The sequence below is a fragment of the Pempheris klunzingeri genome, chromosome 13, assembly GCF_042242105.1.
Source record: "Pempheris klunzingeri isolate RE-2024b chromosome 13, fPemKlu1.hap1, whole genome shotgun sequence".
In the NCBI taxonomy this organism is placed as follows: Eukaryota; Metazoa; Chordata; class Actinopteri; order Acropomatiformes; family Pempheridae; genus Pempheris; species Pempheris klunzingeri.
In genome coordinates this window covers 16,383,263-16,398,747 of record NC_092024.1, presented here as the reverse complement: position 1 = coordinate 16,398,747, position 15,485 = coordinate 16,383,263, and the positions used below count along the sequence as shown (strand labels likewise).

Here is a 15,485-nt window from a genome sequence, read left to right as displayed (position 1 = left end):
TTCATCTGTGGGGAGGATTGGCGCTAAATATCTAATTATGCGTGATCCCACGTTCTCAACTTTCCCAGGGTACAGTAACAGTAACTTAATGTGACTTGTGCTCTTTAATCAGTGATGTCAAACACCACAAGAGGCACAGTCTTGGCGATAAAGCTCAGAAAATATTGAGGACCCTCCGGTGCAGAGCACACGTCCCTTCTGTTGTCAGAGCTCTAATTATGTTTGTTTCACACAGGGCAGACCATGGAGCCATTTTTTGTGGTACTATATTCATCACCTGCAGGTTGCTAAATAGTAATCTTTGAATATTGGCAACAGGATGCTCTGAATTAAGATGTATAAGAGTAGAAATCTAAATAAGGCCAACTTGTAAATATGATTTACGTGTTCCCTCAAAGGTGAATGAAACTCAATCTTATGAAAGGTGATACAGTCTTATTTATTTTTTGTGGCATTTTGTGTTATTAAAACTGTTCACCATAAGGATAATGAAGTTTATTTGTATGAAGTGAGTGTGGAACAACGAAGCAATCAGACTGCCAGATTGCAGTTTCCGTCCAACTTTGGGATTACTTAGCAGGTCTGTTTGTTTCTGTTCCCAGAAACCCAAATGATCCAGAGATAAAAGGTGCTAGACCTGGAAATGAGACAAGAGCATCCAGGTGGACAACCACAACTAGACCCCTTGGGTTAAGTACTTAATTCTCCACCTGAAAGTCACTCATTAGAAAAGAACACTTTATACACGTGCGGCTGCCAAAAAGCTTCAAACTTTCCAAAAATGAACCCTTGAGTCATTAGTGATACACAGTACAGATCGTTAAGCAAATGCCACTTAAGTTGTTTGGGAATATAACTATTTATGGCTGACTTCAGGTTTGAGAAAGAAGTGAAGTTTTTGTCTACATCTGAAGTTGTGTTTGATATTTCTGTGAGCTTTCTGGCAAGTGCATTACAAATATGGAAACTCTGGGAATCATCTAGGGAATTATAAGGAAATGATTGGGGCGGGGACTGAACCCAATGTTTCATTTTTTTCATACCTTAACCGAAATCTCCTCTTAAGGTTGCTCTCCTATTCGTCGATAGTAGAAGGCAGAGGTCTGATCATATGACCCTGTTAAAAGAAAAAGCTTGACATGCCGGAAAATATCCGTCTTTGCTTTATTGCCAACAGTTAATTAGCATTGGATGAGACTGTGAAACACTGTGATCATGATCTGTACAATCTGTGTAACAGCAATTCTTATACTGTCTACAGTTTTTGTACAAATAAAACAAAGGAAATAGAACATTTTCATTAGTGAGCTTTAACGGTGGAAGAAGCGATTGATGGGGTGGCTTCATATCTCCCGTACAGACCTGAGAGTAGTACTAACATTTTCATCTAAAACAAGGCAAGTATACTTTCCAAACGTTCATTTCTTTCTTTGACTCGACACAGGCTGTGTTCCCACATCATTTATTTCCACAAAATCTCTAAGAAAAGGAAAGACACCTGTAGCATAGCGCTAGCTCTCACAGATGCCAGTTCAGTGAACGAAATGGAAGTCGTACCCATAATTAACACAAGGTATACTGTGGCAAAGAATAAGGTGGACAACAAACAAAAAAACCCTCCCCCGTTCTCCTAAAAGACAGACAGCATTACCTTAATTTAAGGAAAATACATTTCTGACCCTTCCCTGAGCACTGTACCCACATTTCTAATAATATGATTTACTTCTAAGGGAAACTAATTATTAGGAAATTATATTTTTGCAGTAAGGATGATTATTCTGAAAGTGGCAAATTAAAGGATATCATAACTTCCTCAAAATATCAACTCAAGAAAACAGGTTTGAGCGCTGAAAGAGGCAGTGAACAATACTAGCCCTGTAAACATGGCCTGGCTCTCTGTGTCGTTCAGTAAGATGTATATAACCCATGCCTCCGTGCAGCAGGGCAGGGTGGGTGTCTGTGGTCACTGTCTCTGCCCTGTGTGTCTCCAGTGGGCCACCCTACACATTTCCCCCAGTGGCATTCAGCCAAACCCCAAGGTAGCAAGCCATGAAAATGAAAACGTTGCCTTAGGAGTTAAAAAAAGACATGTTTTGATCATCCTCTTCAGCCATTTATTCCCATACTTGTTCTGCTATATCTATAGAATTAGTTTTGCTGGGGAAAGTGGGAATTAAAGTTCAATCGTTTAGGTTTTCTGCTACCTTACCATTATTGCTACCAAAAGGGCTGCAAATTAAGATTCTCCTTGTCTCTCTGCAACCGCTAAGAGACTGAAAAATGCGTCATAAGGGACATGATACAGTAATTTGTGGCTTTGACTATAAATATGATGCATGATGCACAGAGAAGCATTGTGTATTCATTTTTCCCATAGGCTTTATTTAGTGAGGTACCTGCTGCAATTTTCATATTCCTGAGGCAACATTTTCTTCATAGTCTCTTTTAGAGTGACTGTGGAATATACAGCTTCAGGCAGTTTTAAGATCTTGAATAGCTTACTGACTTAAATGTATTACATACTAACAATGCATGTTAACTGGGCCTGACAGATCCAACTACTGTTTAACAAACATTTTTTCTTTCAGCCTATTTTCTTAAAAACTCAGTGTGTAGAAAAGTATTGAAGTAACACTTTCCCTTTGCTACAGATGGTGACAAAACACAGAAATGAACATAAAGCACAACTATTACACCAAATAAGCAAATACTTGATATAAATTGATATATAAATAAATATAAATTTTGTTTGCAAAAAAGTCATTTACAAACAATGAAATGTACATTATGACATTTTTTTTACAGTGATGCTATTTAAGGCCAGTTCTAGACACTCTAGACACGTCTAATTCCCTGTCAGTACAGCCTCTTATTAAAAAACTCCAATAAAAGTCCAAAAAGACTTTAGATTTAGGAGGGTTACTGCTGCTTTAAATTACTGTCAGCACCAATGACAGATATAGAGTCTGTAAAATCCATCGTATTTTACCATGATTTACAGCTTTTAGGATTATAACATTAGGATTAACCACTTTCTATAACGTAAAGACAAAAAAGTCTTATGCATCTCAAATGATTCTCTTCCTGATCCATACAAAACAAAACTATGTTAAGATGTAAACAATTACATCATACAGTCCAGACAGCCGACATTTTTTCTTAAATTTAGAAAAGCACAAGAAGAAAATGTTCTTGTTTTCTTGAGTCTGTGGTGGCCTGGATATTCATAATAGAAGGCCAATGTCTGAATACCCCAACATACTTTCCTCCTTAACTGTACAGTTTTGCATCCAATCTACTCTCTCATGTGTAAAATGTCCATCTGGCCAGCACCCTGCAGCATCCTGCAGTGATCTGAAGCTCACTCCTACTCATGCACCGAACTCCAGATTGTAACGTTCGCATGAACAGTAACTGCAGATATCAACTTCTTAATGAGAGGGGGTCTAAAAGCATCAGATAAGGAAAGTTAAATGACATTTAAATGGACCAAATAGGCTTGGAGTCTTCATTTAAGTAGAAGAGGGTGTATTTGTACATGCGTCTGTATATTTTTACCTTTTGGTTACTCATGGTTATTGGTCAACATCAAAGATGAGAAAAACATTTTTGAGGCACGGCATAACCGCTAGTGTTCAAAACAACATTAATGCTCCCTGAGGATGTCCATGAGAGGAGTGGACATAATCCTGGCCTGGGTGCCACCCAGTGGTCACTGGTCATCGGGCACGGCCCAAAGCTCAGCCAGTCACAGAGCGGCAGCACTTGCAGCCAATCCATATAAACTGCGAGAGGCTCCTTCACATCTCAAAACAAGCAGGAAAGACGCTGACGCTTTGTGCTTTTCTCTGCACTGATACCTTTCAGTTGTTTATTCAGGGGTGCTTGCAGTGACTAAACAGTACATTTCAATTAAATGCCTTGATTATCAAAATTACAAGGAGTCAATATGGAGGGGTGGACATGGCAATTTTCCTGTAACCACATAAAAGAGAAAGGAATGTGGTTTTCTGCAATCTGAGTCAGTTTATTTATGTGAGTCAGAGGTTAAATTTATACACTAAGAGAAATTTCAAATCAGATCTTATCTCAAGTGTATTCTTGTTGCCAATAATCCCTGTTACACTCTCAAAGGGCTTCATGAGACCCACACTGTGAAACATTAAATTAAAACAACTCTCAAGCCCTCAGTGAGAATAATGAAAAACTCCCACAATATCCTCATTAGGAGAGAAAAACAGAAGGAATCTTGGCAAGGGCATCACATAGAGATAATCCCTTCCAACAGGCTCATAATTTCCTATTTATCTACGTTGCAATTAGGCACTTACCCCAGGCCAAAAACTAACAAGCAGTCCAGCCAACTGCAGAAGTCACTGTTCCAGCTCCTTTAGGCGTCTCCTTAACTGCTGTCCCAAAATGCATCAGGATAAACAAATACTCGCAGTTATGGTTAGCCTTAATGACTAAATTACAACAAAAATAGACAAATACATCTGGAGCTACATCAAACTTAATGATATGTGTTTAAGTTTATTTACAAGATTTCCATACTGTAAATGTGGACACAATTGAGTTTGTGTGTTATTATTTGGAGTACACATCAGTCATGTTTCCTAATGATATAGGGATGATGTTGGTAAAAATTGCCTGTGATTTCATGTTCCACACACAGTGCATGTCATTTGGTCACCCGTAAAAATGACAGAAATGACCCAAAACTCTGAACTTCCCTTACCTGTTTACATTTCAGTTTTAAACCTATAATCATGATTTTTTTTAATTCTGGTCATAAATGTTTATTAATGCACAAGCTGAATTAAAAAAGTCTCTCACGTGTCCTCCGTTGCTGACTTTCTATTTGTAGCTCTATGCAGACAAATATACACAGCCAGTGGAAACCATGATGGCCAGGATGCATATATATACAGCAATGGAGGATGGTCAAATTCCCTCTGGTCATCAGGTTGACCACAGTTGGTTTCCATGTTAAACACCACTGTCTGATCAGTGAATATATGTCCCTGAGTGTCCTCCACAATTCACTTTATAGCTATTGCTGTCTACAATGTCTCTAGGAAATGGCTCAGACATGCCGCCCTGGAAAAATGCAGTGCTTGCTCTTTTGCATTTTGAAACCAGTTATTTACACAATGTATTTTCTTTTTTCTAATTAGGGAAAGTGTCTGGTCCAAGGGCCATGAATTGACTCCTTGTATAGAGTTTGCCTAGAAGACACAGGCTCATCTAGCAAAATTATTGGGTAAGAAGCAGACACTTGCAGACACTAGAAATGAATGTGATTCTCAAGAGTGCAGAGATGCGTTTATTTGCATAAACAAACAACAGACTGGTCTATCTGTGTCTTTATGACGACAGAAAGCCAGTGCAGCTTGTGTGCATCAGCTCACCATGGAGGTTACAGGCAAACTGTGGCTCTGCAAGGTCCCTCTGACAAACCTTACACTTCTGCCCCCTGTCCAATCTGAACTTTGTTTTTGAGGCCTGCATCTGCAGAGGAGAGAGCGAAAAGGTAACAGAGTTCAGGAAAAATAGGAAACAAGAATACACACAGTGTTCACTGGAGCTAAAAAAAAAAGTGAAATATGTCGTTAAACTCACCCAAGTGACCTTGTGCCGCATGAGCTCTGCCTGGCCCAAAGCCTTTTGCACCCCTGCCATTCGCCTCTGGTGGAAGGTCTCTCTGAGAGATCTAACTAAGAACTGGGAGACCAATTGGACAGACCAGGAATCAGGCAGGAGCTGGATGACCTTCTCTGCTGTGAAGACATAAGGGTTCCTGTTGAGCAGATCTGCCGCAGCGCTGCTGAGATCCTTGGAGCTCAGGTAGATCTGAAGCAGGGAGAGCAGCAGGTTTTGCCTGAACTGTGAGTCCCGGCCCTGGGCAGCCCTGCAGCAGAATGCCTCTGCAGCCTGGAGGTCTCTCTCCTGGTGAACGAGCACCTGCAGCGCCTGAGAGTGTTCACCGGTCCTGCTAAGGAGGATGGCTTTCTCTACGTGCAGGGCTGTTGACTTGACTCTCTCTGTGATGGGAATAAAACAAGACGTACAGTTTAGTAACAGTTCAGTAATGATTTATATTCTCACATGGTATCCACACACCATATACAGTGGAGACGTCATAGAATTTGGATTCCCATAGCAGCTGCTGCAGCTTCCCTCTGGTCTCCCCCAAATCAGTTTCCTCTTCCTCTTGCAGCATCTGAGTAACATATGCCAGGGCCAGACGGTTGTGATGTCTCTCCTCCTAGGGGCAGATTATACCAATCATGTCTCTGTGCATTTAATAAAGCAGTCAGGCTATTAGATTATGTAGCTGCTGCTGTGCCCACCTCACTGTTCAAATCATGGATTAAGAATTCAAGATACAAAAGCAATGCCAGTGGGTACTTCTCCAAGAGAGCAAGGACATCTTGTGTGTCAAATCGATCACCTGGTGGGCGCCTGTTGAAAATCTGCACGCCTGTCTTTTTCAAATAAAGGAAAAGTGTTATTGCCCATTTAATTGCCAATAACTGTCTAATAGGCAACGTAATTTAGTTAATTGCTGTGTGTTTATATCTGTAACACACAGCTGTATTGTGCAACTCTGCCCTCTGCAGTTAAGTTGAGGGCATAAAAAATGAAAAAGGCACCTCCTGGTTTCTTTGCAGAGTCCAGTCTGCAAATGTCCACACAGCATCCCTGTCTCGCAGTTGACTGAGAGTCCAAACTATGTGTCCATACACATCGAAGCAAGAGGCGTCTTTGTGGGTGCCATCAACAATTTTCACCCAAGTCTGGAAGAATATAACAGGCTAAAACACACTAATTTTATGCATGAACCTTACGAATAAAATCTGTGGAGTTTGGAGAAATTATACCTTAATTGCATCAATTTGATTGCCATGGCTTTGATAGAGGCTACCTAATGCAAAAAACCTGAAAATAAAGAGAGATATTGTGCAAAATAGACAAATTCAAGCAATGCTCTTCTTTCAAGAACAAGTTGTCATTCTACCAAACAGCATAGCCATATTTGTGCTCTAAGCAAGTGTGATTACAAATGACGTATTCATATAAATAATTTTTTTCCCACCTGTTGTTTTGCTCCAGAACAGGAACACAGTGGTCCAGCCAGCACTCATTGGGAGAGCCCACAAGCTGCTGCAGATTTTCAGTGTCTCCCAGTTCTACATACAGCCTCAGGAGGGCGCAGTCCACCTCCTTAATGCACGCCAAGCCTTGCTTTGTCTCCCTGACTGCTTCGAGAAAATCTCCAAGGAAGCCTAGGTAATGATGAAATGTGATTCTGTCCTCTTGCCAGAGCTCCTGGAGATCCCTGTCCTTGTTCACTTGCTCAAGCTTGGATTTAAAGTTCTCGCTGAGACACGACTGCATGTCAGGGTAGAGGCGGATGATTTCTCTGGGGTCCAGCTCACCTTTACTGCTCAAATTGAAAATGAGTATTGATTTGTGTTAGACTTTAGTGTAGAATTCAGGAGACAAGTCACACAAGTCACATATTTCACATATTACTGCACATTTTGCTGGGATTTATTCAGTGTGTTTAGAATTTGGAGTGTCGTGAAAGGGTTTTTACTCTCACATGAATAGATCTCTGGCCTCGGAAAAACCCTGCTGGTAAAACTGAACAAATCCAGCCAGGCAAGTGATGGGCTTCTGCAGATCCTAACAGTAAAAAGAAATGCGTCTTAAAACGAGACACACATTGCATGAACATATTTACAGCAGCATTGTGTGAGTTGAAGTCACTGAGTCGGAAGACTGTGTCCATCCTTAAATCTTGAGGGCAACCTCGAGATCTAACCTGTAACCTGAGATATGACACAGATTACATTAAATCTCAGACACCATCTGCTGCCCTCAGTTGCATTCATCCGACTGGAATACAGCTGCAATAGCAGCTCACAACACTTTAGTCAGTCTGCGCCTTGGCATCCTGGTTCAGTCTGTTCTACAGTGATGAAATATTGAATTCAAACACTCTGATGCAATGCCAGATGGGGTTGTAATGCATACATATTATATACACATCAGTGGTGTGTATGAATCTGTGAAATGGTGAGATTATAGCAGCACTCAATGCTGCCTTACAAAGACAGGCAATGTAGAAAAAGTGAAGTTGAGAAAAAAGTGAAGTTTGAAGCATATTTAGCTAAAACGTGTGACGTGTGTAAGCTGTAAAACATTCGTGGTTCCCAGAGGATACATCCTACTGGCTTTGTTAATCCTTTGACTTCTTCTCTAGAGCCACCAGCAGGTCACAGTTTTCACTTATCTGGTGAAATATCTCAACAACTGTGACTTTGGCTAAATGTTTTTCTAAGCACCACTAATGAAGACGACATTTGTGGTATTGAATGAAATATATTCAATCATGTTAGCTTGCTCACATTAGCGTTTTCCTGCCTCAGTACAGAGCAATTAAGATGGTTGTAGACCCATTTTGTTGTCTCTGTTCCTGCTACTTTACAGTAGCTACAAAATAACAAATATCTATGGCATAGTAGTTTTACATAGTTAAACAGTTGTTTAAAAAAGTCAGATTCTGGTCTTAGCTGAATTTCACCAAATATGCTGGCAGGTTGTTTTTTCTTAACTCATGATTAAGGCAAAGGAAAGCAATAGTATAAATACAGTATGTCCGTGTCATAAATATGTCCGTACGATGAGTGTATTTGTTAGAAACCTAAATTCCAAAGCAGGGAATGTGTGCCTGTAAATTGTATCTCACCTTATATGTGTCAAGTGGACAGTGGCCTTGAATGCCATGCAGCAGCGCTAAGGCCTCCTCGACCCTCTCATGCCTCACAAGTGTCTGGATCTGCTCTTCGAATGGCACCAGACGCAGGCTGAAAATGCCTGTCTCTGTGAACACTAACACACCATCTGAAGGGAGATTTGTTTTTAGTTTTCAGAAACACTCAGTGTGTTAGAACAGTAGGTGCAAGAATGATTGACTGAATCAGTGCAAACTGAGACAGACAAAACTACATCCTTTTAAACAAAGCCACTATCTGACAGCTTCTCGGTCTGCAATCTGCCAGGATTTGGTGATGAATTGATGTTGCCTGGTTTACCTGATGTGGAGAGCAGACCCTTCGCTCCACTGAGACTCACAGTCTGTTTGCACTGCTGATCCACCATGCTGCAGACAGACAGCACTTGGGGCTGCAGGGTTAGGATGTAAGGGAAACATACTCCGGCTGCCAGCACCTCCTGAGGCCACTGCAGGGGAGGGCGCTGGCATATCCCAGTCTTCATCACAAACATGCCTAGGGGATGAAGACTGAGAAATATTATCTTGGCAAAACAAATACCCTCTGGCTAGATAGATATATGGGGGAGTGATATGAGATGATTAACACTATAGCTGCTTTGGAGAGGAAGCATGTAATGACACATGGAGCCGTCTGTGCTCAACAGGCTTTAGAACTACATGTACCATAAACATTTTGGCAACTCTTACCCAACGATTCAGGCCCGTTCAGGAGGAATTCCCCTTGTCCGACTGAGGTAACGATGACACGTTGTCTGCTGTGATTGTGAGGAAAAAGCTCCTCACTGCTCCCAGTCTTAACATCACAGAGGAGATACCTGTCGCTGGTGGCTACACACAGAGTGGCACCATCTACTGCCAAGGCCAAAGGGTCCTGGAGCATGGGCACTTCTTTTACAACCTCCCACCTGTCCACTCCCACCATGTGGATGCGGATCACCTTCCTGCGACTGGAGGAAGTCACCATCTGCACACATGCTGCCTGGGCTGTGAGCAATGAGTCGCACACCTCAAACAAAGACACATGCTGGATCCTCTTCAGAGCGGGAACAGACTCTAAGGAGAACATGTTGAGGGCAGTAACGCTCCGGTCCCACAGGACCAGCAGATGGTTGAAAAGTGGGACTGCCCTCAGTTGGACTACTTGGTTGCTTGAGCCCAGTTTTCTTGCCCTACCTTCTTTGATTTTGCTGTGGCTAGGACTCGGTTCTCCATGTGGGCTACTGGGAAGGATGAGATGCTGGACTGTTGCATCTTTTGTCCCTATATACACATTTCGGTCATAGCATTCAAGACACTGGATGCTTGATTTGTCCTTTTCCTTTGGGGCTGATTGCTTTTCATAGACGTGCGTTTGTGTAAAAGCTCTAAAAGCCATTGCAGAAATGTATGGATGCTTGATTTTTGTAAGGTAAAACACAAAAAGTATCTGCTGGAATGAAAGCTACAGATCCCCTGTGAAATATGTAAAATCTGTCCCTACCTCTCTGCTGTTCTCCCTTCTTTGATTCCTCCACAAGTTTATGAAGTGTAAAGTAGTTTCACCTCCCATGTGACTATATCCTGACAGGAAATCTATGTCAGCATTTTTACGACACTCATCCTGCCATGTGAGGACACTTACACAACTCATCCAGCAGCGCTCACCAAGAAAACCAACTTTTACAAGAATCAAAACAATAGGTATGGTGAGGAAGACAGATATTTTTAGGTGCCCAGCGTTACGGTCACTTGTATTCTTGGCTTGTGCACAGACCAAAGTGGCGATTTTGGTCAGCAGATAATGGACAAGTAGAAGAGCAAGTGATCTGCTGATCAAACCATATATGGTCGTTTTCAGTTTGTTTACACCGTGAACGAGCTGGGTGTGACGAGTTCAAGAGGCAACAGAAGCACACCAGAGGTTTATTTTACAGCAATGATTGTCTAAAGGGTGGCTGAGAGGGGACGGTATGGCCATAGAAAAATCTGGATCTCAAACCTCCCATCACAGCTATATTTGTTATACTGACATATGAGGACTCCTCCTCTGGATGGTATCGTTGGAGCAGAGTAAAACATATAGTATTACGATGAGCGACAGCAGGCCTAGAATGATTTCCATTTCAGTGCAATATACATAGAAAGGTCTTTATTGAAACAACCTTCAGTGTGTGTTTCACAGGAAAGAAGCATAAATCATGCATCATTCTTTGTTTCCTCAGTTTGAATACCTTTTTCTCTAATCTAGGCAATCATAACCTAACTAAGCATACAGCAGAAATATATGCGTAATCAAAGTCAGAGGTGTATTAAACGGAAATATTTTTAGTTTTTTTGTCAGAAAATATTGGGAAAAACTCGTTAGACTTACCCCAAATATTCACTTTACTGTCATAAAGGACAAAGTAGTATCAAATCATTAGAAGCTGGATCAATTATCAAATTAGAACACATTTTCTTTGAATTGACTAATCCATTAATGGTCCAGTCACCATCAGGTCTAATATGCTTGCAACATAATTTTATCCTTGGCTGTATGACTGTATGTGAAGAAATTTCTCATTTCAAGAAACAAAAAAATCATTCACTGACCAAGGAACAATAGCACCCTATAGATATTTTAAAGATACCCTCTCTCACCCTCTTGTGAGTGTTGTGTGTGTGGGCAGTGTGAAAGAACTAATGGTCATTTAAAATACTAAAATAAGCATTTGACATTTAGAGTTTGTTTATTTACCAGGCATGCTAAGAAGAAATATTAATGGTTACACAACATCTGACTATGAGCCCTTGTTGTTATTGGGATAAAGCTGTGACCCCTTCATGGAAAGGTCACTTCTCCCTGCCGCAGTCGGTGCACAAGATGTTGTCGCGCTGGGTGAGGAAGCCGCGTCCCACCAGCGTCACGGAGCACTGCACGCAGGTGAAACACTCACTGTGCCACTGGCGCTCCTCGAAAGAGATGTACTTAGCCCCTGCCAGACCTGCACACATCAAACAAAGATCCACATATTTACATAATGTTCAGGTTAATGCAAGGTCTTTACCTTGTTTACCCGACAGTTCCTACACAAATGCAAATATGAGCGGGAGAACAGCATGAGCGGTATCAGGGTGAATGAAAACATGAGCACAGTCAGTGACTCACTGGTGATGGGCTTGGTGCAGCCTACACACTTCTTTGCATACAGGTTGCTGAAGCAATCCAAGCAGTAGGGGTAGTTTTCCCTGGAGGTGAAGCGCTGACCCGACAGCTGCTTCTTGCAGCCGATGCATAGAAAACACTCACGGTGCCAGGGCTTGTCTTGGTAGGTCACTCCACCTGTTGTGATGGCCTGGAAGTAACAACAAATCCAGACAAGGCAAGAGTGAAAGAAAAGAGAGAGACGCACAGTGACAGTCCTCTTGCTGCGATCCTTATACTACGCAGCCACAGTGTGAGTAACAGTAAACTGCCTGAGTCAGGGGCTTTTACTGCAGCAGTCAATACATGAAAGACTCAGCTGTAACCCTACCTTCTTACAAGCGCAGCACTGGTAGGCAAACTGCTTCTCGAAGCAGGGCACACAGAAGTAGCCGGTGTCTTTTGGGATGAAGGACTTGGTTCCTATTGGCTGCTGGCAGCGGTGGCACAGGAAGCAGGTCTCATGCCAGCTGTTCCCCTTGTATTCCATTTTGCGGGAACCTGGCACAGGGGATGAGAGCAGCTTAGTCAGCATATGGTACCTCTATGACAGAAACACACTGCGGCCCAAAATAGTCCTGCCTTATCTGTAGGGAGAGGAGGGTGCAATCTTAATCATCTTGGAAAGAATTTTGAGAATGGACGAAATTGCTGTCTAACGTCTATGTCAAATTTTACTACATATTAGCTGTGTGCATATTTTCTGCACATATAAGAATAGATAGAAATACAATTGTAGTACACGTTTAAGTTGACATTTTTCTAAGAACTTTAATGACTCATTAAGGTCAATGTAGGAGTATCTCTGGTGCTTTCTATCACATCATATAACATCACATGACATCACATGACATCACATGACATCACATGACATCACATGACATGACATGACATCACATCACATCACATCACATCACATCACATCACATCTCATATCATATTGTACAATCTTCCTCAGCAGATGGACTTTGGCCAGATCAGTAGATGTTCCTCGCCTTGAAAGTTAATATTAACAGTTCACTCTTGACCTTGTGAACAAAAAGTAGAATGAATAACAGATCGAAAGGTCCAGAAAAGCTACTAAATGGATCTAGTGGTGTCTTGTGTCAAGGTCAAAAACTAACTTTTTATATCAATAATGGAATCATGTTATTGAACCATTTATTGTCATTACTGAAAATGTGACAGTATATCCTGATATAGATTCTAAGTGATATTGTCCATCCCTGTTGATCATCATCATTATCATCATCACCATCCCAGCATATACCTGGCATGACGGTTTTCTTGCAGGTCGTGCACTTGGAGGAATAATCATGAGCGTAGCATTCAGTGCAGAGCAACAAATCATCCTTGGCGGCAAAGGCCTTTTCCACCAGAGAGCGGCTACACTTTGCACACTTGAAACACTGCTCGTGCCAGTGGCGATCCTTGTAGGACAAATCCTGTTGATATTTAACAACATTGAATTTATCAAGAATGTGGATGGATAGAAACATGTAAGAGTAGCTCTGGGAGAAATAATGAGTTGGTGTTTTTTTAAGGCCAAAATGCGATCCAAATGCTTTCACACCTTTAGATTATAACAGACAAAAAAATACATTCTTATTTTCCACATTACTGACATCAAAGACATTACTCTCAGGACAAAAGCAGTGTTTCCTTACCTTGCAGTTACAACCAATTGGTAAAGAGCAGCCCTCACAGCAGTTAGCGAACAGATTCTCGTAGCACTTAGTGCAGTACTGCGTGTCCTCTTTCATTATGTACTTCTTCCCCAGCAGGGAGTCTTTGCAGTAATGGCAGTCGAAACGCTCGCTGGTGGACATAGTTGTTTGCTTTGCTTAGCTGCAGGTCAAAGAGAGCATGAAGAGGAAAATTGGACAATAAGGAGGAAGAGGGAAGACGAAAAATGCCCTGTGATAGTCCAAGCAATCTCCTCCCTCTCATCAAGAAAGTACAGAGGCCAAGCAATTTTCTCCTTGCAAAAGAAAAAAGCAGTGTTGTATTAAAGAAGTAGTATCTACCTCAGTTGATATGGCGTGAGGATGAGGCTGAAGCTGGGGGCTGCGGAGAGCGAACGGTCCAGGCAAAGGGATAGGGCAGGGATGAAAAGGGGTGAGGCAGGATTAGGGGTATCCACTGGGGGGGATCTTCTATAAATACTAGCCCTCTTATTAGCAGTAATCTCTGCGGAGAATGGACATGCTCCGCTGCATCATTCTGCACCTTTTAAGGGAGCTGATGGTGCACCGATCACTAAGCCTTTGAACTGATTTAATCATTGTTGCTTCATTCCAGAAATGTGTAGAAGTAATGAGAAACGCAGTTTTAGGACTAGAAGTGTTGTGAAACATGAAAACCTGCTAAGTAATTAACATCAGTGTAAATGTTTGCTCAATTTCACATGAGTACGTCTTACTAAGAGATGAGATTTGAGCCTAAAGATGCAAATTTCCACACACTGATATCTGTTGGGATATTGGTGGCACAGCAGTGATAGTTGGCTATTGGGTTGCTGTGACGTGTCTGGACACACTTGTGGCCTTTGTCAGCGACTGCTACACACACAAGCAGTTGCAGATGGCTTATGAGAGGTAGGCGCCAGCAGCTTTGTGGTTGCCAGGTACTGAACTATAAAGCCAGGACCTCTCAGTAGCTATTGAGAGCGCCTTGGCAGCACTTCATAAGGGGGAAGCTGCGGGCCTGTGGATGTTCAATCCACCCATGGCAAAATAAAGGAGGAGCAGAAATGACAGTTTTATGGAGCTGATAGCGATACTCTTGTAACCTCATTAAAATGTGTTCGTAGTGTGTTGCTCTGGAACGAAAGATACTTTGCAATTCACACGAAAAATCTCTGAGTTAATAACACATCCAGTTTGGGTCAATATACAGTAGAACTGATGCAAAACTGTGTTAACTTTGACACAGGGTAAGTGTTGGTGTTAGTTAGTGTTATTATTAATTACTTATTGTACAAACAATGTGTACATGACATCAAAAACTGCAAAGGATACACATATAATTAAGAATCAGTCAGAAATAGTCAAATGTTACATATATATAACAATTTGGAGCCAAAGACCTGCCATATCTAGGTTGGGTAAATAACAGTAATATGAAGAATAACCCCAAAACCCAGTCAAAACAACCCCTTTGTTGGTTAAGTTTTTGCATTTGTGCTGTATTAACCCATTTTGATCCATTTTTACCCAGTTCCCAAGTGTAGTGTTGTGCCTAGATCATTACAGTGCAACACTGGATTCAAATACCTCTGATTTGTTGGTGTGTAAAAAAATGCATGTCTGAAATAGAACAAATCCTTCTTTCCCACCTTGTTAAAAAAAAATCACATTTTCAGCATCTCTGACTGACAGTCGGCTAATTACATTTGAATCTTGGAACATGTGCTCATATCAATTTTCCAAAAGGATCAGGGGGTGGACATCTTCATAAAAATAGCCTGAGAAGACCACCAGCCCAGCCCACAGGCCTAATCCCTCGTATACACAC

General features: G+C 41.6%; 2 protein-coding genes across 2 annotated transcripts; both read right to left on the bottom strand.

The window, feature by feature from the left end:
* Positions 1-4,773: 4,773 nt before the first annotated feature.
* Positions 4,774-10,308, bottom strand: LOC139212479 (transforming growth factor-beta receptor-associated protein 1). The gene is made up of 11 exons (XM_070843024.1): positions 9,494-10,308; positions 9,105-9,299; positions 8,759-8,913; positions 7,610-7,692; positions 7,100-7,447; positions 6,885-6,942; positions 6,657-6,800; positions 6,354-6,488; positions 6,124-6,268; positions 5,623-6,044; positions 4,774-5,511 (listed from the first exon to the last, which is right to left on the bottom strand). The coding sequence occupies exons 1-11, from the start codon at positions 10,179-10,181 to the stop codon at positions 5,368-5,370; spliced, it is 2,517 nt and encodes an 838-aa protein (XP_070699125.1). The 5' UTR covers positions 10,182-10,308; the 3' UTR covers positions 4,774-5,367.
* Positions 10,309-11,495: 1,187 nt separating this feature from the next.
* On the bottom strand, positions 11,496-14,085 carry fhl5 (four and a half LIM domains 5). The gene is made up of 6 exons (XM_070842038.1): positions 13,997-14,085; positions 13,637-13,817; positions 13,240-13,414; positions 12,301-12,470; positions 11,934-12,120; positions 11,496-11,769 (listed from the first exon to the last, which is right to left on the bottom strand). The coding sequence occupies exons 2-6, from the start codon at positions 13,796-13,798 to the stop codon at positions 11,618-11,620; spliced, it is 846 nt and encodes a 281-aa protein (XP_070698139.1). The 5' UTR covers positions 13,799-13,817; positions 13,997-14,085; the 3' UTR covers positions 11,496-11,617.
* Between the last annotated feature and the right edge of the window lie 1,400 nt (positions 14,086-15,485).

Coding starts and splice junctions, on each gene's coding strand:
- LOC139212479 (XM_070843024.1), bottom strand. CDS start 10,181: ATGGCTTTTAGAGCTTTTACACAAACGCACGTCTATGAAAAGCAATCA. Junction 7,693..8,758: donor GTCCACTTGACACATATAAG/GTGAGATACAAT, acceptor TTTTACTGTTAG/GATCTGCAGAAGCCCATCAC. Junction 6,801..6,884: donor ATCAAATTGATGCAATTAAG/GTATAATTTCTC, acceptor ATATTCTTCCAG/ACTTGGGTGAAAATTGTTGA.
- fhl5 (XM_070842038.1), bottom strand. CDS start 13,798: ATGTCCACCAGCGAGCGTTTCGACTGCCATTACTGCAAAGACTCCCTG. Junction 13,415..13,636: donor CAATTGGTTGTAACTGCAAG/GTAAGGAAACAC, acceptor AAATATCAACAG/GATTTGTCCTACAAGGATCG. Junction 12,471..13,239: donor CAAGAAAACCGTCATGCCAG/GTATATGCTGGG, acceptor CCCCTGTGCCAG/GTTCCCGCAAAATGGAATAC.